The sequence below is a fragment of the Saimiri boliviensis genome, chromosome 9 (genome assembly GCF_048565385.1).
Source record: "Saimiri boliviensis isolate mSaiBol1 chromosome 9, mSaiBol1.pri, whole genome shotgun sequence".
Lineage (NCBI taxonomy): Eukaryota > Metazoa > Chordata > Mammalia > Primates > Cebidae > Saimiri > Saimiri boliviensis.
Genome location: NC_133457.1, coordinates 127,184,843 through 127,211,161, shown reverse-complemented (window position 1 = coordinate 127,211,161; position 26,319 = coordinate 127,184,843). Strand labels below are relative to the sequence as shown.

Below are 26,319 nucleotides of genomic sequence, written 5' to 3'. Positions count from 1 at the left end.
CGTGGGGGATCCGCCTCCCTCCCTCACCAGCATCAGCGCTGCCACCGGGCTGGGAACCTTGCCTCCAGGGCCGAGGCAGCCAGCAGGGCAGGTCCTGAAACTCCTGAAACCTCAGCTGGGGTCTGCTGGTGAGGACCACACCTCCCCCCCGATCCCTGCAACTGCCTGTACTGGCCGCCACCAGGAACACACCAAAGCTACCAAATTCCGGGCTCGACGCCCTGGACAGGTCAGTAGAGAGAAAAGCAGGTGGGCCAGCGGGGTCTGCAGCACCTCTAGGAGGTTGGGAGGGAGGGTGCCAACTCCAAGACCCCTGGAGTGAGGAGCTTCAGATTCAAGGGGACCAGAGATGAGCTGGGAGGTGTTTTCAAAGGGATTGCTTGATTGTACTTAGACTGCGTTTGCAGGTTGCTGGGGCAGGGGCAGAACCACATCTCCTCTTCCCAGGAAGGTGGCCAGCAGCCCCTCTCTGCGGGAGGAGGGAACTGACCTGCCGAAGCATCACCGGGAGGAGGCTGGGGGAGGCCCCCACACACTCCACCTGGCTCCAGCTCCCTCTGGCCCCAGGCACTTGACCTGGCAAAGTGGCCCACCGTCTTCGCCAGAGAACTTGGAGCGGCTGTGCTCTAACAGACGGCCAGATCTCAAAGTTTCTGGTTGATTTTCTTTCCTAGAATCCAGCCCAAGGAGACCTCTTACCAGACACCCAACTCCAAGGCACCCCCCACCTGCCCGGGGCACAAACCGTCAACGGTCCCACCTACGATGCAGGCCGCTGGGTGTCTGGAGCCCCTTCACAGCAGGGGTGCCTCCTCCCTCACCACAGCGGGTGCCAACGTCTCTCAGGACAATGGCACCGGCCACAACGCCACCTTCTCAGAGCCACTACCGATCCTCTACGTGCTCCTGCCCACCGTGTACTCTGGGATCTGCGCCGTGGGGCTGACCGGCAACACAGCCGTCATCCTGGTCATCCTGAGGGCACCCAAGATGAAGACGGTGACCAACGTGTTCATCTTGAACCTGGCCATTGCTGATGGGCTCTTCACATTGGTGCTGCCTGTCAATATCGCAGAACACCTGCTGCAGCACTGGCCCTTCGGGGGGCTGCTCTGCAAGCTGACGCTGGCCATCGACCACTACAACATCTTCTCCAGCATCTACTTCCTGGCCGTGATGAGCGCGGACCGATACCTGGTGGTGCTGGCCACCGTGCGGTCCCGCCACATGCCCTGGCGCACCTACCGGGGGGCGAAGGTCATCAGCCTGTGTGTCTGGCTGGGCGTCACCGTCCTGGTTCTGCCCTTCTTCTCTTTTGCTGGCGTCTACAGCAATGAGCTGCAGGTGCCAAGCTGTGGGCTGAGCTTCCCGCAGCCCGAGCAGGCCTGGTCCAAGGCCAGCCGCGTCTACACGGTGGTCCTGGGCTTCGTGGTGCCCGTGTGCACCATCTGTGTGCTCTACACAGACCTGCTGCGCAGGCTGCGGGCCGTGCGGCTCTGCTCTGGCGCCAAGGCTCTAGGCAAGGCCAGGCGGAAGGTGACCATCCTCGTCCTCGTCGTGCTGACCGTGTGCCTCCTCTGCTGGACGCCCTTCCACCTGGCCTCCGTCGTGGCCCTGGCCACAGACCTGCCCCAGACCCCGCTGGTCATCAGCATGTCCTACGTCATCACCAGCCTTAGCTATGCCAACTCGTGCCTGAACCCCTTCCTCTATGCCTTTCTGGACGACAGCTTCCGCAAGAATTTCCGCACCATGTTCCGGTGCTGAGGGGCCTGAGCACCCATCATCACCCCCGCCATCACCCACACCCCCACCCACCCAGTTCAGGCGGCCTCTTCCAGGGGACGCTCTGCCTGTTCACATCCCCATGCTGTCTTCTCCACACAGCGAGACACAGACCCTCAAAATGCTGGCCACCAGACCTCCAGAGACAGTCATGGGGATAAACCTCCCACGTCTGCTTCCTGAACCGCCCCTGGGTGGACAGCAACAGGGATCCAGGTCAGAGCAGAAGGCCCCAGCACAGCAAGCCTCCTGAGTCCAATTACCCACAAGGGACAGACAGATGGACAAGCCCCGGAAGGTTCTGGGGCTGGGGTTCCCTAATGACAATGGTTGGGAGGGGAAGGAACCCAAACCGTGATCTCGACTTGGGCCAGCACTGCGTGGAACAGTCAGGATCCCTTGGGCTCCTCCCAAGACAGGGCTGGGAGGTGGCACAGTGTGGGCACCTCAGGCAGCAGTGCTGTGCTGCTGCAAAGGCCAGCAACACCTGCAGCAACTGAGACCACGAAATCCACTGTCACGGCCTGAAACCCAAGTGATGTTCCAGCAGTTGGCCGTCCCCGCCACGCCCTTGTGCTCCTTTGTACCCCCTCCCCAGGCCGTGGCCGATGGTCCTCTCATAGTTTGCTACAGGACACAGGGCCCTTCCACCAGGACCTCTGGGCCACCATGGCCTAGGGACCATCTGTCACTTGGACAGGCTGGTGCCTGGAACTCTTCCTCCCACGGTGTGGCTGGGGCTTGTACTCAGCCAGCAGGAGCTGCACACTGAAACTCTGGTGGGGGCGGGTGCTGGTAATGAAGGGCAGGCGGTTCAGACACCACTGACTGTCCGGGGGGAGGGGCCGGGGCTGGTCCCAGAAGACAACCCAGGTGCGCCGTGGCCGGGCCCCCATCCTTGGCCCATGGTTCTCAGCTGGTTCCACACCTGGCATTCCAGCCTGGCAGCCAGGCGTGAGCCCCCAGGGTTGGTTTCAGTCCTCATGACCCAGAACTCTGGGCAGTCTGTCCAGCTCGCAGACAGGACCCCTCATTTACCACCTCACAAGGTATCCCAGGGTGTATGCCCACCTCCGACCACCCACCAAGTACCCCAGCTTTCCAGGCCACGAGGGCCCTGCCTGTCAAGCCCAGACAGCTCAAGGCTGCCTCAGTGCCCCTCCTCAGAGTGAGTCAGCCAAACATGCCAGGGCCAGCTCCATCCAGTCACCTTCCCTGACGACATTAGCTGTCTGCTGCTGTGTAACAAATTTCTCCAGAACCTAGCAGCTTAAAACAACAACTATTTCACAGCTTCTGTGGTTCAAGAATTAAAGTGGCATTTTGGGTGGTTCTGGCTCGGGGTCTCTCATCAGGTTGCAGTCAGGACATTGGCCGAGGCCTTGGCATCTGAATATTGGGCAGGTGCTGGGACATCTCCTGAGAAGTCTCCCTCCCCTGCCCGCCTGGCAGGAGGCCTCTGCTCCTCATTACATAGATGCTTCAGCGGCTGGGTATCCTCGGAACATGGCACTGGGTCCCCCAGAGCCAGTGACCCAGGAGGGAGCCAAGAGGAAGCCTCAACACATTTGAGGCCAAGGACCGTCTGCAGTCCCTTCATTCCGTGCATTGGAAGCAAGTCACATGTCCACCCGGCACTCAGGGGCTGTAGACAGTTCATTTTCCTTTTGCTTCATTTTTTTTTTTTTTAATTGAGAAGGGGTCTCACTGTCACCCAGGCTGGAGTGTGGTCACAGCTCACTGCAGCTTCGAATCCCCGAGCTCAGACTATCCTCCCACATCAGCCTCGGGAGTAGCTGCGACCACACGTGTGCGTCACCACGCCAGGCAATTTTTTTTTTAAAGACAGGGTCTCACTATGTTGCCCAGGCTGCTCTCAAACTCCTGGACTCAAGTGATCCGCCCGCCTCAGCCTCCCAAAGCACTGGGATGACACACACGAGCCCAGCCCGTAGACACTTTTTGAGCCACCACCAACACGCCGCAAGCAGAACGAGCTGTCCCCCAACACCCACGCCGCAAGAAGAACGAGCTGTCCCCCAACACCCACGCCGCAAGGACTCGTTTCCCGGCTGCGCTGCAGTCACACCTCGCAAAGCAGCAGCACAGCAGCCTGACGCCTGGAGCCCTTGAGCAGACAAATGAGGCTGTTTCCCAGACAGACGCTGCTCCAAGCCCGAGCAGAGCCAGCGTGAGGCGCAGAGAGCTCGGAACGAGGGGCGGGAGGGGGGGCCGGAGTGGGAGCGCGTGGAGGGCGGGGCCGGAGGAGGGGGAGCGCGTGGAGGGCGGGGCCGGAGTGGGAGCGCGTGGAGGGCGGGGCCGGAGGAGGGGGAGCGCGTGGAGGGCGGGGCCGGAGAAGTGGGAGCGCGTGGAGGGCGGGGCCGGAGAAGTGGGAGCGCGTGGAGGGCGGGGCCGGAGGAGAGGGAGCGCGTGGAGGGCGGGGCCGGAGTGGGAGCGCGTTGAGGGCGGGGCCGGAGGAGTGGGAGCGCTTGGAGGGCGGGGCCGGAGGAGTGGGAGCGCGTGGAGGGCGGGGCCGGAGGAGAGGGAGCGCGTGGAGGGCGGGGCCGGAGTGGGAGCGCGTTGAGGGCGGGGCCGGAGGAGTGGGAGCGCTTGGAGGGCGGGGCCGGAGGAGGGGGAGCGCGTGGAGGGCGGGGCCGGAGAAGTGGGATCGCGTGGAGGGCGGGGCCGGAGTGGGAGCGCGTGGAGGGCGGGGCCGGAGGAGTGGGAGCGCGTGGAGGGCGGGGCCGGAGGAGGGGGAGCGCGTGGAGGGCGGGGCCGGAGTGGGAGAGCGTTGAGGGCGGGGCCGGAGGAGTGGGAGCGCTTGGAGGGCGGGGCCGGAGGAGGGGGAGCGCGTGGAGGGCGGGGCCGGAGTGGGAGCGCGTGGAGGGCGGGGCCGGAGGAGTGGGAGCGCGTGGAGGGCGGGGCCGGAGGAGGGGGAGCGCGTGGAGGGCGGGGCCGGAGGAGGGGGAGCGCGTGGAGGGCGGGGCTGGAGTGGGAGCGCGTGGAGGGCGGGGCCGGAGGAGAGGGAGCGCGTGGAGGGCGGGGCCGGAGTGGGAGCGCGTGGAGGGCGGGGCCGGAGGCGAGGGAGCGCGTGGAGGGCGGGGCCGGAGTGGGAGCGCGTGGAGGGCGGGGCTGAGAGTACGCACCACGGGGTGGGGGCGGCTAAGGAGCGCCAAGGCAAGTCTCCCTCCTGCCCCCAGTTTGCCCTCTGGCCCCAGCGGGCATCTCTACTGCGGAGAAGCCAACTAGGCTTACTCCCAGAACCCAGACCCCTGATTCCCTCGGGCGGCTCCTACCCCATCCATAGTCCAGCAACGGGATCCTCAGCGTTTTCTCCTCGGGGACCCAGGCAGATCAGGAAAAGGGCCTGCAGACCACCCCCCAGCCAGGGAGCGCCAGGACCCCAGGACTGGGGAGGCCCCACAGCCGGGAGGGATGGCTGGCAAGCTCTCCCGGGAGGCGGCCCCGCGACCACCTCGGACCTCTGGGCGGAGCGGGGGCCGCACTGAGCGGCTCAGCCCGCCGCGTCTCCACGTTCCGGCCCCGGATCCCAGGGAGAGCCCGGCCCCGCCACCCACCTCCAGACCCCGCCGTACACCCGGGAACCAGGGCTGGGCCCGCGCGAGCCCACAGCGTCCCCTGGCGGGGGGGTCCGACGCCGCTGCAGACCCCAGGCCTTCCTGAGGCGGGACAGGACCCGGGACCCTCGCGGGCACCCCAGCCTTCCCCATAACCCGCAAAGAGGGTTCTGCTGTCCCCTTTGCACGGGGAAGGAAACTGAGGCCCAGAAAAGCCTGGCGACTCGACCAAGCCCAACAGCAGAGGTGGGTTGGACGAGCCGGGGGCTGCAGAGGAGAGCCAGGGCGCGCTGGGGTGGAACCCAGTCCTGGAAAGCAAGGGAGCTGGTCAGCCGCCACTGCCCCCAACTCCTCCTTCGGCCCCTGGCCCCTGCCGGGCCGGCTACTTCTGGAAGACACTAGCTGTGGGCGTTAGCCCTGGATGCACACCCACCCACACAGGGGCCCACGCGTGAGCCTCCTCCACCAAGACCACTCCATCTCCTGGGCCCAAGGGCACGGTGCCTGCCCTGGTGCAGCCAGTCCCTCCCAAATCGTCCCTGATGCTAAAGCTTTGCTTTAATGGCAATGTGTTTGTTACAGACTATTTGCGTTCCTCCAAAATTTGTATTTTGAAATCCCAAGCCCCCAAAGGTGATGGTACTAGGAGAGGGGGCCTTTGGGAGGTGACAGGTCATGACCGCAGAGCCCTTCCGAATGGGATGAGTGCCCTTAGGAAAAGGGATGCTCTGGAGCTCGCAAACCCATGGCATGATATACAAGAAGATGGAGCCTGGGGCAGGTCTTCCCCAGAACCCGACATGCCTGCACCTGGTCCCAGACCTCCAGCCTCCATGGCTCTGAGGAATAAACGTGTACTGTTTCTATGTCCCTCGGTCTGTGGTGCCTTGCTACAGCAGTCCAGGAGAAGACAGTGCCTGTAATTCAAACCTGTATAAAACCCTGCAGAATGTGCCCTAGAGACAAGCACTTGGACTGGAGTGTGCCATTACCCTCCACAGCCTCTCTTATGGGGTCATCTGTTTCTCAGGTCAGCCTGGGCTGAACCAGGCCACACAGGAAGCAGCAGGCAAGTGTCCATCACAAGAGTGTGCCCAGCCCCAGAGGAGGCTGTCTGCTCACCTTTCACCAAAACCCCTCAGATCCGCTCAAGGAAGGGGAAATGAACAAGAGTTCTTCTGAGACGAAATGTGAGGAAGAAAACCCTGCAGCTCCCTCCCACTGGACCCTCAGGGAACCTCTCTCTCTTCAGGGGGGCAGGGGAGGGGGAAGCCTTGGGTTGTTTAGGGAGAAACTGTGTGTGCTGAAGAAAAGGCAGGAGCCCGGCATGCACCATTAACCAGCTTCAGCTCTCCCCAGGACCCACCACTGAGGGCAGGGCCCAGCCTGCTGGACAGCTCAGGGCAGGCTCGAGGACTCGGCCCAAACCCCACAGCCCCCTCCCACCCACGTGCCAATCCCAGAAAAGCTGCTTCAGAAGGAAATCCCCAGGTGGCAAGAGCCAGAAGCTCCTGTTATGAAGAGTACCCAGCCAGTGAGTGAGCATTTATTAGGGTCCTTTTTCATGACCTGGAAGACAGACCCAGGGCGGGCTACGTGCATAGGACTTCACACTTGCCACATGCATAAATACGTGAAGACGCAAATTACATCAGCACAGATTCACAAAATGCTTAGCCTTGGCAAGAAAACACTGCAGCTAGGCAGCTCTCGTTCTCAGAGACTCCTGCCACAGACGTCCCGGAGACAGTATGGGCCTCCTCAGGAACAATCCCCACGGCTGAGGCTCCCCAGACCAGGAGGAGCAGGCTCTGTGGGGAGACACCATCACTTCCTGTTCTTTGGAGCTGCCTAAGGTTACCTGGCCAAGGTCTCGGTGGAAAAATTGAGTTTTTTCAATGTTGCAGGAATTTTAATAGTTCATCTGTATGAAGTGCATTTGCAAAGTCACCAACCTGCAGCTTCCATCTGTAGACCAGGAAGGGTGACACTCTGGGTGACTGCAGCAAGGCATCCCCTGAGGTACAGATACTGCAGCCCCCACCCAAGTGTCCCTGCAGCCACCACAGTCCTTGCAGCTGGGCTCAAGCCAGCCCTGCCAAGCCCCGCACCTCCCTCTGGGCAGCAAGCCCGGTCCCTGCGCAGGACCATCTTGAGGTTTGTAAGTGAAGCAGGCGTCACCAGAGCAGAACTATGCTGTGGCCACTGGGTTCTTCTTCCACACAGCTTCCCCCGCAGCACAGCACAGCCACTGACCGCTGACTTCAAGCAAAGGAGAGACTGAGGGGAGCCCTGGGAGGATGTGGGGACCCTCAGAAAGTCTTCCCCCACCCTGCTCCAAACAGAGCAGTTGAGACCAGGAAAATGAGGCCTCTACTTTGTGAACGACAGAGCTGCCCATGGTGGTCATGCGGCGCCTTCCTCCTGAGGCCCTCCCACGCACCGAGCAGCAGGGCTCAGCTGATGGTCCGGTCCACTGCCACAGGGAATGGATCAGGGCCTCCCGCTGCTCTCCTGAGGGGAAACGGGGTTGGGCCCAAAGCCAAGCTGCAGGCAGGGATGAGGCCTGCACAGGGCGGCACACAGAAAACCTTCAGAGGTGTGGCTGGCCCAGGCCCAGCTCCGCGTCTGCAGCCAGGGACTGACAGTCCACCGGGACACTCCCTCCTGGGGTGACCCTGGCTGCACAGCCGCAGTCAGAACAGCAAGTCCTCCAGGTGGCAGCTCCAAGCTCAGGGCAAGTCCCACCCCACGGAAGAGCTGCCTGCTGCACGTATGTGGCGGCGCCAAGCCTGTCCAGCTGCCCTGAGGAGACGCCGCTGGAGTCCTGCCATGCACACAGCACACAGCACGTGGGGTGCACACGATGACACAGCTGCTGTGGCTCCTCCGGTGCGTGCTCACCCAGGGTTCTGCCAACACAGCAGCAGAGCGGCCAAGAGTCACGGGAGGTGGGGGCTTGGGCACCAGTCGGGGCCGTCCACCGGCACAGCAGATGCTTCCAGGCAGGTCCCTGTGTCCCTGCAGCCCTGCACCAGGAGGGCAGCTTCAGTGTGTCCGGGACCTCGGAGGTAGCCCTGATGCTCTGACCTGTCCCACAATGTCACTAGGTCCTCCTCTGGGACCGAGCATCCCTGGCCCACAGGGAAAAGCCCGTCCAAGGCTCTGGGTGCTCAGGGCGTGTCAGCCTAGAGAGCAGTGACCTGTGTGAGCTCCGTGTTGGGCGTAGACGGGCTCTGTGGGCTGACGGGCACCATGGGCAGGTCCACGCCTAGTCATGCGGGCCGCGGCACCGCCTCAGAGGTCTTGCAGGCCAGGGCCACGTCCTTGGCGATGCTGCGCACACGGTCAGACACCTGCATCTCCCGGCGCAGGGCAGACGCGCAGCAGAACTTGCGGAAGCAGGCCTTGAAGTTCTCATCCAGGAAGGCGTAGAGGATGGGGTTGAGGCAGCTGTTGACGTAGCCCAGGGCCGTGCAGAAGCGCAGGATGGCCACGGCAGTCTCGCTGCCCGGCTGCACACCCAGCCCTTGGACCAGCACAAAGACCTGCACGGGCGTCCAGCAGCCCACGAACACAGCCACCACCACCAGCACCAGCCGAGTGATACGCCGCAAGTTCCGGTCCTTCTCTCGCGAGCCCGAGAGCAAGCGGACTCCACGCAGCCGCCGGATCATGAGGCTGTAGCAGACGGAGATGATGAGCACGGGGATGATGAAGGAGAAGAGGAAGATGCAGACAGCAAACACGGGGCCCCAGTAGGCCTGCGGGGCAGGGATCTCCACCAGGCACTCGATCTCTGCAGGGACAGAAACGGGGTCGGCATGGGCCCAGGAGACGTGGAGGGGCCACCCCAGAGCCACGGGGAGCCTGGTGAGGGGAGGAGGGGACCGCCCACTGACCTTGATCCTCGACCTGTGCCGAGCCCATGATGGCCACAGGAACACCAACAACAGAGGCCAGGGCCCAGATGGCCACATTGACAGCCTGGGCCTTGCTGGACGTGCGGACGTCCAGGGCGCGGATGGGGTGGCAGATGGCCACGTAGCGATCCACACTCATGGCGGTCAGCGTGAAGGTGCTGGTGAACATATTGTAGTAGTCGATGGCAATGACCGTCTTGCACAGGGCATTCCCAAACGGCCAGAAGCCCAGGAGGATGTCTGTGCCCTGGAAGGGTAGTGTCAGCAGGACCAGAGTGTCTGCCAGGGCCAGGTTAAAGATGTAAATATTGGTGGCTGTCTTCATTTTGGTGTGCCTGCGGAGTAGAGGCAGAAGAAAGGCTTCACTTGGCTGGCTGACCCGGGCAGCAAAAGGCAAGGGGTTCGTCTTGGCCACCAGAAGCTACGCTGGTCCTGAGTCCCTTAACATCAGAGTCCCCATAGGAGCTTGGTAAGTGACAGCTCGTGGACCCAACTTGAGACTCACTGAGTCAGTCAGAGGGGATGAAGCCTGGGGTCAAACATCTTAACCACACCTCAAGTGATTCTGACACACACACACACAAGTTCCAAGCCCTAAACACAGGTCTACTTTAGAGGAGTTGGGGTGTGTAGGAAACCAGAGCACACCCTGAACTCTGCATGGGAGCAAACGGGAAGAACCCTGAGGGAAAGAGCCTGCTCTCCTTGATTTTGAGTCTCCTCCAAGACCCCTCACAGACTCAAATGCTGTCCCTACAGTTGCCAGAGGTTTCTAAGGGCTCCAGAGTCCATAAGAACATACCAAGAGACTTCCAAGTCCACACTGCTGTCTAGCAACTGTCTAGCAATAAAGACAGAAAATGGTGACAGGCACAGGAGGGATGCTAATGAGGTATGATTGTATCCGAGCACAGGAAAAGGTGCTGGAAAGTGCTGGGAAAATTGTTGGTGATTAATAAATTTTTGTTACTGGGCGCAGTTGCTCACTCCTGTAATCCCAGCACTTTGGGAGGCCAAGGTGGATGGATCACAAGGCCAGGAGATTGAGGCCATCCTGGCTAACACAGTGAAACCCTGTCTCTACTAAAAATACAAAAATTAGCCCCATGTGGTGGTGCGTGCTGTAGTCTCAGCTACTTGGGAGGCTGAGGCAAGAGAATCCCCTGAGCCTGGGAGGCAGAGGTTGCAGTGAGCCAAGATAGCACCACTGCACTCCAGCCTGGGCGACAGAGTGAGACTGTCTCAAAAAAAAAGTGTTAAATAAATGGTTGTAATAGTTGGGGAAGATTATGGTGGTCATGGTGGTCGTGGTGGTGGTGATGGTAATGAATGTGATGTGATGGTGATAGTCATGGTGAATGTGATGATGGTGGTGGAGGTGGTGATGGTGATAGTGATGGTGGTGGTGGTGGTGAATTGATGATGGTAGAGGTGATGGTGATGATGGTGATAATGGTGGTGATGGTGATGATGGTGGCGATGGTGATGATGATGGTGGTAGAGGTAGTGATGGTGATAGTAATGATGGTGGTGGTGGTGAATTGATGATGGTAGAGGTGATGGTGATGATGGTGATAATGGTGATGGTGATGATGCTGGTGGTGATGGTGATGACTGTGATGATGGTGGTGGAGGTGGTGATGGTGATAGTGATGATGGTGGTGGTGGTGGTGAATTGATGATGGTAGAGGTGATGGTGATGATGGTGATAATGGTGGTGATGGTGATGATGATGGTGGTGATGGTGATGATGATGGTGGCGATGGTGATGATGCTGGTGGTGATGGTGATGACTGTGATGATGGTGGTGGAGGTAGTGATGGTGATAGTGATGATGGTGGTGGTGGTGAATTGATGATGGTAGAGGTGATGGTGATGATGGTGATAATGGTGGTGATGGTGACGATGCTGGTGGTGATGGTGATGACTGTGGTGATGGCGGTGGTGGTGGTGAATTGATGATGGTAGAGGTGATGGTGATGATGGTGATAATGGTGATGGTGATGATGATGGTGGCGATGGTGATGATGCTGGTGGTGATGGTGATGACTGATGGTGGTGGTGGTGGTGAATTGATGATGATGGCAGAGGTGATGGTGATGATGGTGACAATGGTGATGATGATGATGATGATTGCGATGGTGATGATGCTGGTGGTGATGGTGATGACTGTGATGATGGTGGCGGCAGTCGTATTGGCAATGGCAGCAGCACCCGAGATGACATTATTCTGTGTGAGTTTAGCTGCTGTGAGGAAGTATGGGGCTCAGTTCTGCCTCTGAGAGAGTGATTATGAATAAGCACAAAGAGGCCGCAATCATGAAGACATGGCCATGCTTACGGCAGATACCTGCACCAAGCTCTTCAGGGGGAATGTATGTCATTGAAGATTTGATCCCCCTCTATAGAGGAAGAAACTGAGGCCCAGAGGATCTATGTTGTTTTTTTAAACATAGAGCTGGTAAAAAGCAGAGCAGGGCTCAGAGTAGGGTGTTTCTGACTCCCGGGATGGTCCCACAGCCCAGCGGCTCAAAGCATGCTGCGTGCTGCCAGCATGGCCAGGGCAGCTCCTCAGCATCAATCTCTCTGGGGACTCTGGTGAGCAAGATGACCTTCCTTGTCTGCTCTAATTCAGGAAGTGGCTGAGAGAGTTGTAATGCCCAGAGCAGAGGAGAGACACAGTAGAGACACCATCATGGCAGGAAAGGGGCTCAAGCCCAGGGACCACCCCAGGCTGCCACACTCCTGAGCCGTGGCACGCCCACCAGCCACGAAGGGACATGCACATCGTGAAGCAGTCTCCCCAGTGCCCTGGCTTAGGAGTCAGCACTGGGGAGGGGCAGCTGTTCTTCCCACACTCGTCTGACCATGTGTCACCTGCACACATATACACGTGTACATGGACGCACACATGTGCGCGTGCACACAGGCACGCACACACACATGCACATATGCACAGGCACACGCACACATGTGCACACATACAGGCGCGCACACAGGCGCGCACACATGCACACGCAAGCAGGCACATGCATGCACATACAGGGGCGCACACATGCACACACATGCACACATGCACACACGCACACAGCACATGCATGCACATACACACACGCACATGTGCGCACACAGGCACATACATGCACACATGCACATGCACATGCACATACGTGCGCACCTACAGACATACATGCGCGTGTACATACATGCACACACAGGTGTACGCACACAGGCACATGCATGCACATGCACACGCGCATGCACACGCACACACATGTGCGCACACGGGTACACACATGCACGCACGCAAACACTCGCATGCACACACGCGCGCGCATACGCGCACACAGGTGTAGCTACATGGTCCACCTTGCTCACTTTCCAGATGGGAAAATCAGGGCCCAGGGGAACAGCTTTTCTCAGGGACACTAAGAGGACAAGGCTGGGATGGTGGCAGCTTGAACACCCCCACTGCCCTGTCCTGCCTCTACCTACATAGCACCTTTGGTTGGGGCCCTTTGAGGTTATAAGGAAAAGACCACTCGCTTTAGAGTCCCAGGTACTTTCTTCACAATCACCTTTTCTCTGGGTCCAGGCAACATCCTGATCAATTAAGAAACCTCATTCCAGCCACGTCATTTTCCTGCTGAAGTATCACCCATAACCCCTCACTACCTGAAGAACAAAGTTCCCCCAACCGGGCCTTCAAGACCCCACCTGCTGTCCCCGCCCCTTCAGTCTCTCTCATCTGGATGGATTTGGGGTTCCTCATTTTCTCTGAGAAAACCCTCCCTTTCTGCTTAAGTCACCCCCATCTTCTACCTGCCCCATACACAACCCATGTGAAGGGTTCCCTGCCCACTCCCACAATGACCCCTACGCTGTGCCCCATGCTGTCCCCAATACTATCCCCTGGCTATCCCCCCAGCTGCCCCCTACACTGTCCCCCTTGGCTGCCCCCAGCTGCCCCCCCACACTGTTCCCTGCACTGCCCCCACACTGTCCCCCACACTATCCCCCTTGGCTGCCCCCAGCTGCCCCCCACGCTGTTCCCTGCACTGTCCCCCACACCGTCCCCCACACTATCCCCCTTGGCTGCCCCCAGCTGCCCCCAACACTGTTCCCTGCACTGTCCCCCACACCGTCCCCCACACTATCCCCCTCGGCTGCCCCCAGCTGCCCCCCACGCTGTTCCCTGCACTGTCCCCCACACCGTCCCCCACACTATCCCCCTTGGCTGCCCCCAGCTGCCCCCAACACTGTTCCCTGCACTGTCCCCCACACCGTCCCCCACACTATCCCCCTCGGCTGCCCCCAGCTGCCCCCCACACTGTTCCCTGCACTGTCCCCCACACCGTCCCCCACACTATCCCCCTTGGCTGCCCCCAGCTGCCCCCCACACTGTTCCCTGCACTGTCCCCCACACTGTCCCCCCACACTATTCCCCTTGGCTGCCCCCAGCTGCCCCCAACACTGTTCCCTGCACTGTCCCCCACACCGTCCCCCACACTATCCCCCTTGGCTGCCCCCAGCTGCCCCCAACACTGTTCCCTGCACTGTCCCCCACACCGTCCCCCACACTATCCCCCTTGGCTGCCCCCAGCTGCCCCCAACACTGTTCCCTGCACTGTCCCCCACACCGTCCCCCACACTATCCCCCTTGGCTGCCCCCAGCTGCCCCCCACACTGTTCCCTGCACTGTCCCCCACACTATCCCCCACACTATCCCCCTTGGCTGCCCCCAGCTGCCCCCCACACTGTTCCCTGCACTGTCCCCCACACTATCCCCCTTGGCTGCCCCCAGCTGCCCCCCACACTATTCCCTGCACTGTGTCCCCCACACTGTCCCCCACACTGCTTTTTCGCACTGCTCCCCACACTGCCCCCACACTGCCCCCACACTGCCCCCAGCACTGCCCCCCACACTGCCCCCCGCACTGCCCCCCCGCACTGCCCCCCGCACTGCCCCCCGCACTGCCACACTGCCCCCCACACTGCCCCCCACACTGCCCCCCGCACTGCCCCCCCGCACTGCCCCCCGCACTGCCCCCCGCACTGCCACACTGCCCCCCACACTGCCCCCGCACTGCCCCCTGCACTGCCCCCTGCACTGCCCCCGCACTGCCCCCCACACTGCCCCCCGCACTGCCCCCCGCACTGCCCCCACACTGCCCCCCGCACTGCCCCCGCACTGCCCCCACACTGCCCCCGCACTGCCCCCACACTGCCCCCTCAGCCATCTGCTGCCCTCTCTTTGGCCCCCACAAGTTTTCCCGTGTGAATCCACAGATCGTGGGCTCAACGCAGACACTTCATGAGCAGGAGCCCTGGAGCCTGAGAAGGGGTTTCAGGACCGTCCCGGCACCAGCCCTGTGCCTCCCTCCACACATCCAGGAAATGGGCCGACAAGAGCGCCTCGAGGGCCGATGTGGGGTCTCATGAGACCACTCAAGCAGACAGCTTGGCACAGAGCCTGGTCCACAGTTCAAACAGGGGTGGGGGTGGCGACATCTCTGCCTGGGACACAGTGGGGGTGGGCCAGGGCCAGCCCTTCCCATCCCCTCCCCGGGAGGCGAGCACCCGGGGCCTCAGGATGGGCCCTGCCTCCTGGACAGGGTCAAAAACATTTAATGGAGGAAGCAGGAAAGCACCACCTGCTCAGGCCAGTCCGGAACAGCCGGCTTCCCCTCTGCGGCTGTGTGGGACTCACCGACGGGAACCCCGGGGCCCCACCTACCTGAGGATGACGTACATGACGAGGCAGTTCCCCAGGAGGCCCCCGACACACACAGCCAGGTAGAGGCCCACGATGGTGACCTTGAGCCCGAGGGGCAGGAAGGCGCCGTGGCTGGCGTTGAGCAGCAGGTGCGGAGGCAGCAGGCTGTGGTTGGGGCTCAGCAGGGACAGGTTGCCCTGAAGATGGCTGCCATAGATGACCTCCCAGAATGGGGCAGGGAAGAGGGGCTCCATGCCAGTGCCCTGCAGATCCACTCAGTGTAGCACCTGGGACAGAGCACAGAGACAAGCAGCTGCAGAGCCAGACACACGCCCAGCCGCGGCCTCCGGCACAGCACGTGTCGCCCAGCAGGCACACGGACCCCCCACCGGGCAGCAGCCACAGTGACTGAGGCACACGGGCACACACACCGGAACACACGGGCACACACCGGAACACACGGGCACACACACCGGAACACACGGGCACACACACCGGAACACACGGGCACACACACCGGAACACATGGGCACACACACCGGAACACACGGGCACACACATGCACAGCCAGGGACTCATGGAGACATGAGGACATGTGTGCACAGACAGGGGCTCACAGAACACAGAGACACACATGCACCCCAAGGGCACCTCTTGTTCACTTTAGAGACTCACATACAGGCTGCCTGGAGGCAGTTATACCATGGGACACGTGTCCACCCACAGGGACTCACGGACAGAGCCAGTCGTGTGCTCACAGGCACAGGGATGCCGGGACACATGTCACACACACACATAAACACACAGATGCCCAAACCTGCCCTCATGCACACGCAGACACAAAAGAGACTGAGACACACCCAGAAACGCCTGGGACCCAGCTTCCTCCTGCCCCCAGCCCTGCTGTGCTGCAGTCTGTCAGCAGGACCCCCACCCGACCTCCAGCAGCTCAGGCCCTTACCTCTGCAACCTTCTTGGGAGCTGGGACCACCGTGGAGAACCCCACCCTCAGCCGGCCAGCAGTCGAGCATAGGTGCAGAGCAGGGTGGAAGAGGCCCAGCCGCCACTGGCTCAGCACAGGGTCTCCGTCTCCTCAGCAGACGCCAGACCGCCAGACCAGACGCAGCAGCCGAGTGAGCCCGGCAGCCCGACACGGGGGGGAGGAGGAGGAGGCTGCAGCTCCAGAGGGGGAGGGGCTGCACAGGCTGGAAGAGGGGCCGAGGGAAGGTGGGTCACTGCGTCCAGGGCTGCGCCGGCCCCACACTGGATGGGGAGACACGGACCAGGACACACATGCAGAGATGAACAAGGAGGCTCAGACCCACAGATCCCAGATGGAGACACAGGCACAGGCCGGGACACACGGACAGAGATGGCCACAGGCTCACAGGCACAGGACACACAGACGCAGACCTGGGGATGCAGCCTCCGGGAGACGCACACAGACATGGGGTCACGACTCGCACACAGAGACACGGCCTCGGACAGCTGGTCCAGACCAGCTGGAGCTGGCGTTCCGTGCCCAGAACAGCACCCCCCAGCTGGGCTCCCGGCACACAAAAATCCCCCACCTGGGCAGCTCTCCGCAGATCAAAGCTTCATGGTAAACAAGCAGGCGAGACCCAGCCCTGGCCCAGCACCTACTGCGTGCTCCCGAAGCTCAGTCACCCCCACCGCACCGGCCACTGCTGACAGCATGAAGCTTCAGCAGCATGAGGCCCTGCAGAGTGACAGAGACGGGTTGAACCCCAGGTCTGCTTGTCACTGGGAGACACGCCTGCCACAGCTGGGTCCCAGAGCTGTGCCAAGCATCACTCCCCACACAGGCCCCGGCACCCCCAAAGCTGAGCGGCTCCTTTGGAGTTGCATCTTTCTCAGCACGGGTGTCCCCTGCCCGATCCACTGAGATGAAAGGTCACAGGTCAAGGCCGTGTGGGTGACCCTTGAGCTGAATCGCCAGCTCCCACCCGGTCACGGGGTCGTTCTTCCTGCACAGGCTTTGAAGGAGAAGCAGACCTCTCCCGACACAGCTCAGACCCTGCTCAGAGCACCTTCTCCAAGAATGGGGACCTGGTTGCTAAGCAACCGGCAGCAGCGTCGCTAGGATACCTGGCAAATCAGGAGAGGATGGAACGGGCAGATGCCCCAGGACCCAGCATCCCTGGCTGTCCCCCAGGACTTATCCCTGCATCTTCACAGCAACCAAGGCTCAGAGACACATGTGAAGGCACGGAGCATGTCCACAGACACTCACGGGACACATGGGACACACATTCCTGCAAACATAGACAGAGATGCCCAGACAGGCATATGGGTGAACAGACAGAGACACAGATACATACTCAGAAACGCAGACGGTCACAGGGATGCACACACACACAGGTCACACACATGGAAGACGGTGCCAAGGCACACAGAGGCTCACAGGCAGACCTACGGCGTGCATGGACACCTCCGGGAACAGACACAGACCAAGGCCGTCAGACACCCAGAGGACCCACACACGCAGAAACACGCTCTTCAGGAAAGGCGCAAGGGCGAGCCCCCTGCCTCAGGAGCTGAGGTGGGAAGGAATCCAGGCAGGCTCGGACCCCTGCAGCCCCCTGCCCCAGTTGGGCTCACCAAGGTCTGAGCGGGAAACCCTAGATCCTCCTACCGCAGCTTCCTGAGCCTGCCTACCCACTCACAGAACCTGATTTCCTGATGGCCTTCAGCTGCCACCCAGACTGGGCACTGCAGGCACTGAGGGTGGGCAGAGAAGAGACTTTGTAAGGGAAAGGGGACAAAGGAGCCCCCCTCAATGTCCCCGGCCCAGGAGCCAGTGGCAGAGGCCAGGGCAGAGTGCGGGACACAGGCACCTCATCTCTTGCTGCAAACCCTCTCCCTTAGCATGTCTGCCTGCCACCCAGTCACCCCCACAACTTCCTCCATGCAGCCAGAGAAGGGGGAATGAGGAGCCGGGACAGGGAGGAGGAGGAAAGGGAAAGGAGTGGGAGGAAGAATGGAGAGAGAACAGGGAGGAGGGGGAGGGCAGGAGGGGAGGAGGGGAGGCAAACACGTTGGGGACAGGAGGACAGGAGGACAGGAAGGGGGTGCGGTTAGACCTCGCTCCCTGACCCCTGCCTCTTTTGACCTCAAGCCTTCTCACCCAGCAACAGCAACCAGCCACCTGCGCCCCCAGCAAGGCAGCTCCCAGCTCTGTCTTGCCTTGTGTTTCAGGAGGCAACAGAGACCTCAACCCACTTTGTGGGAGCCATTCAGAGTCCAGCAGAAGGCCGTGGCCTCCCCAATCGATCCAGAAGGTGTTCATAATCTTATACTGTGTTACCTTGAACTTCCTGTGTTTTCTGTGTCATCTTGCCCTGGTATATTCATAATCACAAAACCCAGGACAGTTCCTCCGTCCCTTGTGCCCGCTGCAAAGCCCCTGCTAAGACCCTGGCAACCTGAACAGCCTAGGCCCCCTGCACAGAACCTGGCCCCACCCACACAGACCCTGCCCCTATGCACTGACTCTGTGCACCTGATGCACACCATCTGTCCCCCCTTGCAATGACCCAGACCACACCTGGAAAGATCCAGTGGCCCCAAACCCCGGCACAGACCGTACCCCCACCCTACAGAGAACCCATGCCCCTGCATAGATCTTGGCCCCTCTGTAGAGATCCTGCTCTCCTAGACAGGTCCTCTCCCCCTGACCTGAACAGACACTCCCTGCAGCACAAATCCTGCCCTCCCCAAACGGGTCCCTTGAACAGACACTGACTCCCAATGTAGACCCCACCCACTGCACAAATCCTGGCCCCACTGCACAGAAGCTGCTCCCCCAAAGAGACTCTGCCCCATGGCAAAGATCCTGCCACCTCCATGAGTCCTGGGGACAGTCAGAACAGACCCCATCTTCCCTATACATTCCCAGCCCCCTGCATAAACCCTGACCGCCTTGCACAGATCCTGGCCTCGTTGTACAGATCTTGTCCCCCTGCAAGAACCTACCTGCCCCTTGGCACAGACCGTGCCACCTGCACAGACCGTGCCCCCGCCCAGATCCTGGCACCCTACACAGATCTTGACTCCCCTCAAAGATCCTGCCCCACTGAACCGATCCTAGCTCCCTGCACAGATCCTGCCACCACCCAGATCCTGGCCCCTGCACATATCCAAGCCCTGCTGCAAGGATCCTGCACCCTACACAGATCCTGTGACCCCCTAGAAGTCCTCCCTGCATATACTCTTGCTCCATGCAGAGATCCTGGCCTCAATGCACAGTCTCTGGCCTCCTGCAGTCTCTGGCCTCAATCCACAGCCTCTGACCTCCTGCACAGTCTCTGGCCTCCTGCACAGCCTCTGGCCTGTGGCACAGTCTCTGGCCTCCTGCACAGTCTCTGGCCTCCTGCACAGTCTCTGGCCTGCTGCACAGTCTCTGACCTCCTGCACAGTCTCTGGCCTCCTGCACAGTCTCTGGCCTCCTGCAGTCTCCGGCCTCCTGCACAGCCTCCGGCCTCCTGCACAGTCTCTGGCCTCCTGCACAGTCTCCGGCCTCCTGCACAGTCTCTGGCCCGAGGCACAGTCTCTGGCCTCCTGCACAGCCTCTGGCCTCCTGTACAGCCTCTGGCCTGCAGCACAGTCTCTGGCCTCCAGCACGGTCTCTGGCCTCCAGCACAGTCTCTGGCCTCCTCCACAGTCTCTGGCCTGAGGCACAGTCTCTGGCCTCCTGCACAGTCTCTGGCCTCCTGTGCAGATCCTGGCCCTTTGCATGAATCCTGCCACACCCCCACCAGCTCCAGTCCTACCTCCTCCAAGAAGCCTATCTCACGACCCCCAGCCCTGGGAGCCTTCCAAACCTGGCCATGACTCAGCAGCACACTGCCAGGCTAGGCCTATGAGCTCCGGTCTCAGTAGTTATCCTCTGAGAGTGTGGTCAACAGACCCAGCAGAGACTGCAGGAGGCAGATGCCTGGCCCCTCACAGGTGCAGTCTTAGAGGGAAGGACAGGCCTGGTCATCTGGCCAGGGGAGTGGCCAGATGTGATGCTGACTACGCTCCCCGAGGTTGGCAGGGGCCCAGCCCTGGACCCAGAAAGGCTCCCACAGATGAGAGCAGGTGGTGCAGATGAAATGGCCCAGGTTTCTCTAGACCCCTAATAGAGCCCTGCCTCCCCCAACCTGCCAAAGGTGGGGTGGCCCCTCCAGAAGGGGAAGGTAGAAGCAGGGTCCTATACAGAACATACATGTCACACAAGAGATAGCAAGAGAGACAAATCATACGAGAGAGCAAGACAACCTCAAACACATGTCCTAGGCAGGCAAAACAGCATGCAAGGATATGAGGGATAGCTCAAGACATGACACAACGGCCCACGAAAGACAGCACAGAGCCTGTGTCCACAAATGACAGTAAAAGCCTGTCACAGGCTGCACGTGGAGCTCGTGGGTATTTGGGCTCTGGGGTGAGAGTATTCACACTCACTCACCAGGCAAACACACACACCTCACTCTTATCCAGTGACTCAGAATCCGCAAATGCTAGAGAGCAGCTGGAGCACTGTCCTCTGTTCCCACCACTCGAACCCGCAGGGCAGGCCCAGTCTACCTCCTCCTTCCACAGGCTTCACCACGCTGGGCTGGCCAAGGACAAGAGTCAAACCAGAGGGTCTGGCAGCCCCACACAGAGCAGCCATCCCCTGGGAAATATAGTCACCAGGCCATACATTAGTGCTATTGAAAAAGTGAAAGAGGCCAGGCATGGTGCCTCACACCTGTAATCCCAGCACTTTGGGAGATTGAGGCAGGTGCATCACGAGGTCAGGAGATCAAGACCATCCTGAAGTTCCAGACCAGCCTAGCCAACATGGCTAAAAATACAAAAATTAGCCGGGCATGGTGGCACAAGCCTGTAATCCCAGCTACTCAGGAGGCTGAGGCAGGAGGATCGCCTGAACCTGGGAGGCAGAGATTGCAGTGAACCAAGATCACACCATTGCACTCCAGCCTAGGTGACAGAGTAAGACACAGTCTCAAAAAAAAAAAAAAAAAAAAGTGAAAGAATTTTAACATTTCTGAGTTTCATCAAAATAAATTACTTTGTCCTAGTAATTTTAACTTTACAAAATTAATATACAATAACAAAAAAATTGAGTAGCAGCTTCTCAATATGATGTTAAATTTTGTAGTCATTTTAAAAGTTTACTAATTTGATTTGAAGTTTCATTGTCAGGCCTTGGCAGCAATAAACATGCTTTTAGATCTCGGCATTTCCATTAGCCCTTGAAAAACACGTGAATCCTGGGGACAGAAACAGATGGGAGGTGCCAGCCTTCTGGGTCCCTCACAGCTGCTGGACCCCAAACACACAGAGAACCCTCTCTACAGAACTACAAGTGTGTGGAGAAACAGCAGGGGCGAGGAGTGTGGGCCAGGTAGGCCCTGGAAGTACCTGCTGGGAATAATGGACAGGGGTTGTCAAGGTGTTCCAGTCCTACAAAAACACAAGGTCACAAGCCCCTTCTCGCAGAACAGAAAAACATTCCCTTACTCAAAGCTCCCCACCCATGTGCCTCACTGGTCGGGACCCAGGGAAGCTGAGGACAGCCCAGGTCCTGTCTCAAAGGACTCACCTCTATGCGAGCACAGAAGGCTGCCTGGAGGAAGTGGCCGCGGGTGAGCGTCCCTACGTACTCACTGCTGCTTCTGGAGCCCAGGGACCTTCCTCAAGCCAGGCTGGTGCTACTGCCTGGGCAGCACCCCAAAGACACCTGCAGGAGGGGAGGGAGCAGCACCAGGAAGAGCCTTTGTGGGGAGCAGCAAAGCCTCGAGGGCTGGAAGCATGGGCCTCGCCAAGGGCTGAATGTCCAAGTTTACCCTCTTACTGAGAGACCAGGGCAGCCTCCGAAAAACAATGGGAACACCCAATAGCCTCCTGCCAAAAGGCCAGAACCTCAGCTAAGACCCTGCCCCTCAGCCAGGACAGCCCTACTCCCAGGCTCACAGGTTCCAACTCCCAGTAAGGTACCCCAGAGGCACGTCTACAAATGTAGAGAGAGCACAGACATCTTGTAGAAGTAATAGATACATAACAGATATGAACTTAATACATTCACTTTTGCCAATTTAAACTGTGGAATAAGCATGTGAATTAAGACATTCCAGAACACACTTATTAATGCCTGAAAAAAATATAGAATTATTAATTGGCCAGGCATGGTGGCTCACGCCTATAATCCCAGCACTTTGGGAGGCCAAGGTGGGTGGATCACCTGAGGTTAAGAGTTCAAGACGAGCCTGGCCAACATGATGAAACCCCGTCTCTACAAAAAATACAAAAATCAGCCAGGTGTGGTGGCAGGTGCCTGTAATCCCAGCTACTCGGGAGGCTGAGACAGGAAAATCGGCTTGAACCCGGGAGGCAGAGATTGCAGTGAGCTAGTAATTTTAAGCACACCACTGCACCCCAGCCTAGGCAACAGAGCAAGACTCTGTCTCAAAAAAACAAAAATAGAATTATTAATTAGTTATAAAATAAAGGAATGCACAAATAGATTTCCAAGATCTAGGACCTAGGACCCAAGATCCCAAGACACAGGGTTCAGCAAAACCCAGCTCTAGTCTTGAGGGACCCCTGGACCCCTGAGGCCCCAGACTTGCCCTAGAAGAGGTGAGGGGTCCCGAGTACCCCTTTCTGTGAACACCAGTGGCCGGTGCCAGGGCCTCCTGGCCATCGGAAGGGAACAGGCCTGAACCACAAGGTCTCCTCATGGCCCATGGCCCCACTCCACAAAACTAGCCCCAAAGATCCCTCAGGCCAGGAACCTGGGCCCACACCCCCTAGGACGGTGCGTTTGCTGCAGTCTGGAAAGGACGTTCGCCCGAGCTGGAGAAGCTGGCTCTAAGCCTCTGTGCCGCGGTGGCCCCCATGAGGGTCGCATCCACGCGCCCAGGGCCCTCCGGAGGGGAACCCCCACCCCCACCACCCGCCCCCGCGGATTCGAGGGAGGGAGGCGCAGGACTCCGGGTTGCTGGGCAACCGCGTCAACAAGCCCCAGGGAGCCTGCGCTGCACAGCGGTTCCGCCGACCCAAGCAGGCAGCAAGTATGGAGTGTGGGGACCAAGACCGGGCAGGACCTCGGCTCCCGGAGCTAAGGAGGGGTGGGGGCGTTCGCAGCCGCCGGGTCGGGCCGGGCCGTGGCTCTGCGTCTGGCCAGCTGGGCTGTTGACTCTTTCCCCCTCTCCCCATCGAGGACCCTCCCTCCTGTCAGCTGCCCCCAAGGCTCTGCTCCCTACGACCATCGAGGCCCCGAAGGGGAAGAGCCAGCTGTCTGGTGGGAGATGCCGACTATCGGGAACCGCAGACATGGGGGCACAATGAAGGTGCCCCGGGGTCACCTAGAGGTCTCTATGTGGCGCCCAGCCTGCCAGGGCCTGAGACCCACTCCGGGGTCTCTGCATTTCCTCGGTTCAAACACAGCAGCCGGTAGGGCAGGAGAGACAGTTCCTGCAACTGAGTTGATGAGAAAGTCCCAGTTGCCTGCAGGACTCCGGCAGGGCCGCTGCTCGGGAAAGGGAGTGCGCCTCGGCCGAGCTAAGAGGCTGGGGGTGCGGGACCAAGTCCGACTGCCGGGAGCCCAGCGGGCCGGAGCTGGGGCGCACGGGGCTCCCCAAGGGGCGGTCAGGGCCCCGGGGCCACCTACAGGACGCCCTCTTCCCTCCGCAGGGGGAGGATGCCGCCGCCGGCGAAGGAGGCCCGGCGCCAGGGCCCGCAGGAGCGAGGCGGGAAGAGCGCACCCGGCGCGGGGCGGGGTTCGGAGGGCACCAAGGCGGAGCCCGCGACGGAGCCCCGAAAGCCGGGCTGGGCCCTGACGCCGCAGGGGCTGGCGGCCTTGCTCCCCGCGCAGCGCCGCCGCCACCTGCTCTTCAGCGACCTCAGGGAGGACGCGGGCGCGGCCGCCTCCACCTTTCAGCGCGCGTCGGTGGAGCCGGGGCACCGCCTGCCCGACCCGCGCCGGTGGACGCAGGCGCTCGAGCTGCCCTCGGAGCGCCAGAACCTGCTCCTGGGCGTCCTCAAGGCGGCAGAGGCCCGCGGGCGAGTCCGCGCCCTGCGGTTGCGCTACACCCGCATGCGGGTGAGGGGACGGGCGCGCGGAACGGGGCGGGGCGCGTGGGGCTGAGGGCGGGGCGCACGGGGCGCGCGGAACGGGGCGGGGCGCGTGGGGCGGGGCGGGGCGCACGGGGCGCGCGGAACGGGGCGGGGTGCGTGGGGCGGGGCGGGGCGCACGGGGCGCGCGGAACGGGGCGGGGCGCGTGGGGCTGAGGGCGGGGCGCACGGGGCGCGCGGAACGGGGCGGGGCGCGTGGGGCGGGGCGCGGCGCACGGGGCGCGGAATGGGGCGGGGCGCGAGGGGCGCGAGCTCAGCCACCGAGCCCCGGCAGGCGGAGGAGATCGAGCTGCTCATCCAGCAGCAGAAGTCCGCGCGCGCCTCCATCCGGCTCGAGCTGTTCCTGCCACCACAGCTGAGGCCCACGCGGATCCCGGACCCCCTGGACCGCCAAGAGGTGCGGGCGAGCCACGGGGGAGCGGGGAGGGGGCCCCCGCCCGCCTCTGCCCACACCCGGCCCCAGCCTGTCCCCCCGCAGCGGAGGCGCGTGGAGGCCATCCTGGAGGAGAACGTGGACAGCAGCATCTTCCCGCGGTGACGGCGACCCAGAGCGTGCGACCCGCCCCAACCTCCCACATAAAGTAATCGTTCTCCGAAGGCTCTCTGGTCTTTCTGCGCCGGCTCCCCAGGACCCCTGAGGGGAGCGAGGAGTATGGGCGCTCCCTCTCCCGTGGACCTCACAGACTTATTTAGTGGGCGATGCAAGTGGCTGGGGTGAAAGTAACAGGTCAGAGACACGCCTGCCCCCAAACCCGACCTGCCCCGTAGGCAACCTGGCGCTCTGCAGGTCCATGGGAGGCCCCCAGTCTTGGGGACGATGGAGAAAGAGCCTGTTTCAGCAGCAGTCACACCCCCAGAAGGGCAGTCTCGGGCTACAGTGGTCCGAGTGCAAGTCACCCCACCAGGGGTAGAGGGCGGTGCTGTGGGCAGCGAAGTGACCTAAGCTGACCTTTGAAGAGGCACCAGCTGTGCCCAGAGGACCCAGAGACTGAGGAAGAGGAACCCCCTCTGGGAGGCCCCTGCTGCCCTAGAGAAAAACCCTCGCCCTCTGGTCTTTTTTCCCATCCTGAATAGCCTCCTGTGACCCCTTAATGCCCTGTGCCTCTGTCTGTCTGCCTGTGTCTCTCTGTCTCTCTGTCTCTGTCTCTCTGTCTCGTCTCTCTCTCTCTCTCTCTCTCTCTCTCTCTCTCTCTCTCTGTCTCTCTCTCTCTCTCTCAAAAGGAAACCACCCATGTCCCATTCTGACAAACAGGCCCATTACCTACAAAATCCCTGGACTCTGAAAAGCCCCCAGATGTCTGGGCAGACCTTACTCTTCTCCCCCACATGGGCTCTTTGCAGAAGCTGGGACTTCCCTAGGCCCCTCCTCCTTTTCCTCCCTCCCAGCACCCTGTCCAGCAGGCTGCACAAAAGCGGGAACTACAGGAACTCAGACAAACCCCTCCCCCTGCCAGGGGGCTCCAGCTGGCTCTGCCTGGAGCCAAGAGCAGACCTGGAAGGAGGGGCAGAGGTCCAATCTGGGGTCCAGAAGGGATCCTGCTCCATGGCAGCCAGTGACCCTCCCCAACCCTGGCCGGGGTGGGAACTACTCACTCTGGCCCCTCAGTCAGCCCTTCTCCCCGCGCACCTGGCCCTTTACTCTTTCTGGGCTGTTGCTGCCCTTGGCCTTGACCCAAGCCCAGACTGTACACAGAGCTCAGAAGTCGGCTGACATGTCAGGAGGGGGTTCAGGAAGGGGAGGGGAAAAAGGAAGGAGGCCAGGGGGAAGGGGCTTGTGCGGGGCAGACAGACAGGGAAGGGGAGGCCATCTCTGTCCAGCAGTGGCAACCACTCACACCCTGATGTGCTTGTGGCATATGGTGACACCAGCCCTGGTGTCCTCTGGCCAAACTCCCTACAGCCTGGACCCCAGGATTCTGTCTCGGGGACTGACTGAGTGTGTAGAATGAGTTCATCTAGGAGAATCACACATTATCACCTCTGAGACTCCATTTCCTCATCTTTAAAATCAGGGTCTTGGTGCAGTGCCCCACACGCAGCAAGTGCTCCAGAGGGGACGGGTCACTCTGCATCAGATAGGCACCAAGGAAAGAGGGGCAGAGGCAGACACAGCAAGCCCAGCACCCTGCAAAGGCCAGCAAGGCAGGGACCTCTGACTGCTCCAGGG

General features: G+C 60.8%; 3 protein-coding genes across 12 annotated transcripts; 2 read left to right on the top strand and 1 right to left on the bottom strand.

Annotated features, from left to right (window-relative positions):
- Positions 1-32: 32 nt before the first annotated feature.
- NPBWR2 (neuropeptides B and W receptor 2) lies at positions 33-3,100 on the top strand. The gene is made up of 2 exons (XM_003932684.4): positions 33-229; positions 675-3,100. Exon 2 carries the CDS (start codon positions 766-768, stop codon positions 1,765-1,767), a length of 1,002 nt encoding a protein of 333 aa, XP_003932733.1. The 5' UTR covers positions 33-229; positions 675-765; the 3' UTR covers positions 1,768-3,100.
- A 3,782-nt stretch (positions 3,101-6,882) lies between these two features.
- Positions 6,883-22,960, bottom strand: OPRL1 (opioid related nociceptin receptor 1). Of its 6 annotated transcripts, none has more exons than XM_010343236.3 (5): positions 21,619-22,960; positions 15,964-16,265; positions 15,024-15,289; positions 9,266-9,621; positions 6,883-9,162 (listed from the first exon to the last, which is right to left on the bottom strand). In XM_010343236.3, the coding sequence occupies exons 3-5, from the start codon at positions 15,254-15,256 to the stop codon at positions 8,639-8,641; spliced, it is 1,113 nt and encodes a 370-aa protein (XP_010341538.1). In that variant the 5' UTR covers positions 15,257-15,289; positions 15,964-16,265; positions 21,619-22,960; the 3' UTR covers positions 6,883-8,638. The 6 variants fall into 6 exon arrangements, with proteins under 6 accessions (XP_010341538.1, XP_010341540.1, XP_010341536.1 ...); XM_010343238.3 differs by having other exon boundaries at positions 15,964-16,207; XM_010343234.3 differs by lacking the exon at positions 21,619-22,960 and adding an exon at positions 16,574-18,437.
- A 47-nt stretch (positions 22,961-23,007) lies between these two features.
- On the top strand, positions 23,008-24,874 carry LKAAEAR1 (LKAAEAR motif containing 1). Of its 5 annotated transcripts, none has more exons than XM_039479357.2 (3): positions 23,008-23,089; positions 23,712-24,120; positions 24,427-24,873. In XM_039479357.2, exons 2-3 carry the CDS (start codon positions 23,719-23,721, stop codon positions 24,688-24,690), a joined length of 666 nt encoding a protein of 221 aa, XP_039335291.1. In that variant the 5' UTR covers positions 23,008-23,089; positions 23,712-23,718; the 3' UTR covers positions 24,691-24,873. The 5 variants fall into 5 exon arrangements, with proteins under 5 accessions (XP_039335291.1, XP_039335293.1, XP_039335292.1 ...); XM_039479359.2 differs by having other exon boundaries at positions 23,016-23,319; positions 24,427-24,874; XM_039479358.2 differs by having other exon boundaries at positions 23,016-23,368.
- The last annotated feature ends 1,445 nt before the right edge of the window (positions 24,875-26,319 follow it).

Excerpts from the sequence above, each read along its gene's own strand:
- NPBWR2 (XM_003932684.4), top strand. The coding sequence starts at position 766 with ATGCAGGCCGCTGGGTGTCTGGAGCCCCTTCACAGCAGGGGTGCCTCC.
- OPRL1 (XM_010343236.3), bottom strand. The coding sequence starts at position 15,256 with ATGGAGCCCCTCTTCCCTGCCCCATTCTGGGAGGTCATCTATGGCAGC. Across the intron at positions 9,622-15,023 it reads GTCATGTACGTCATCCTCAG|GCACACCAAAATGAAGACAG; the intron begins GTAGGTGGGGCC and ends TCTACTCCGCAG. Across the intron at positions 9,163-9,265 it reads GGCACAGGTCGAGGATCAAG|AGATCGAGTGCCTGGTGGAG; the intron begins GTCAGTGGGCGG and ends CTGTCCCTGCAG.
- LKAAEAR1 (XM_039479359.2), top strand. The coding sequence starts at position 23,719 with ATGCCGCCGCCGGCGAAGGAGGCCCGGCGCCAGGGCCCGCAGGAGCGA. Across the intron at positions 24,121-24,426 it reads TGCGCTACACCCGCATGCGG|GCGGAGGAGATCGAGCTGCT; the intron begins GTGAGGGGACGG and ends GAGCCCCGGCAG.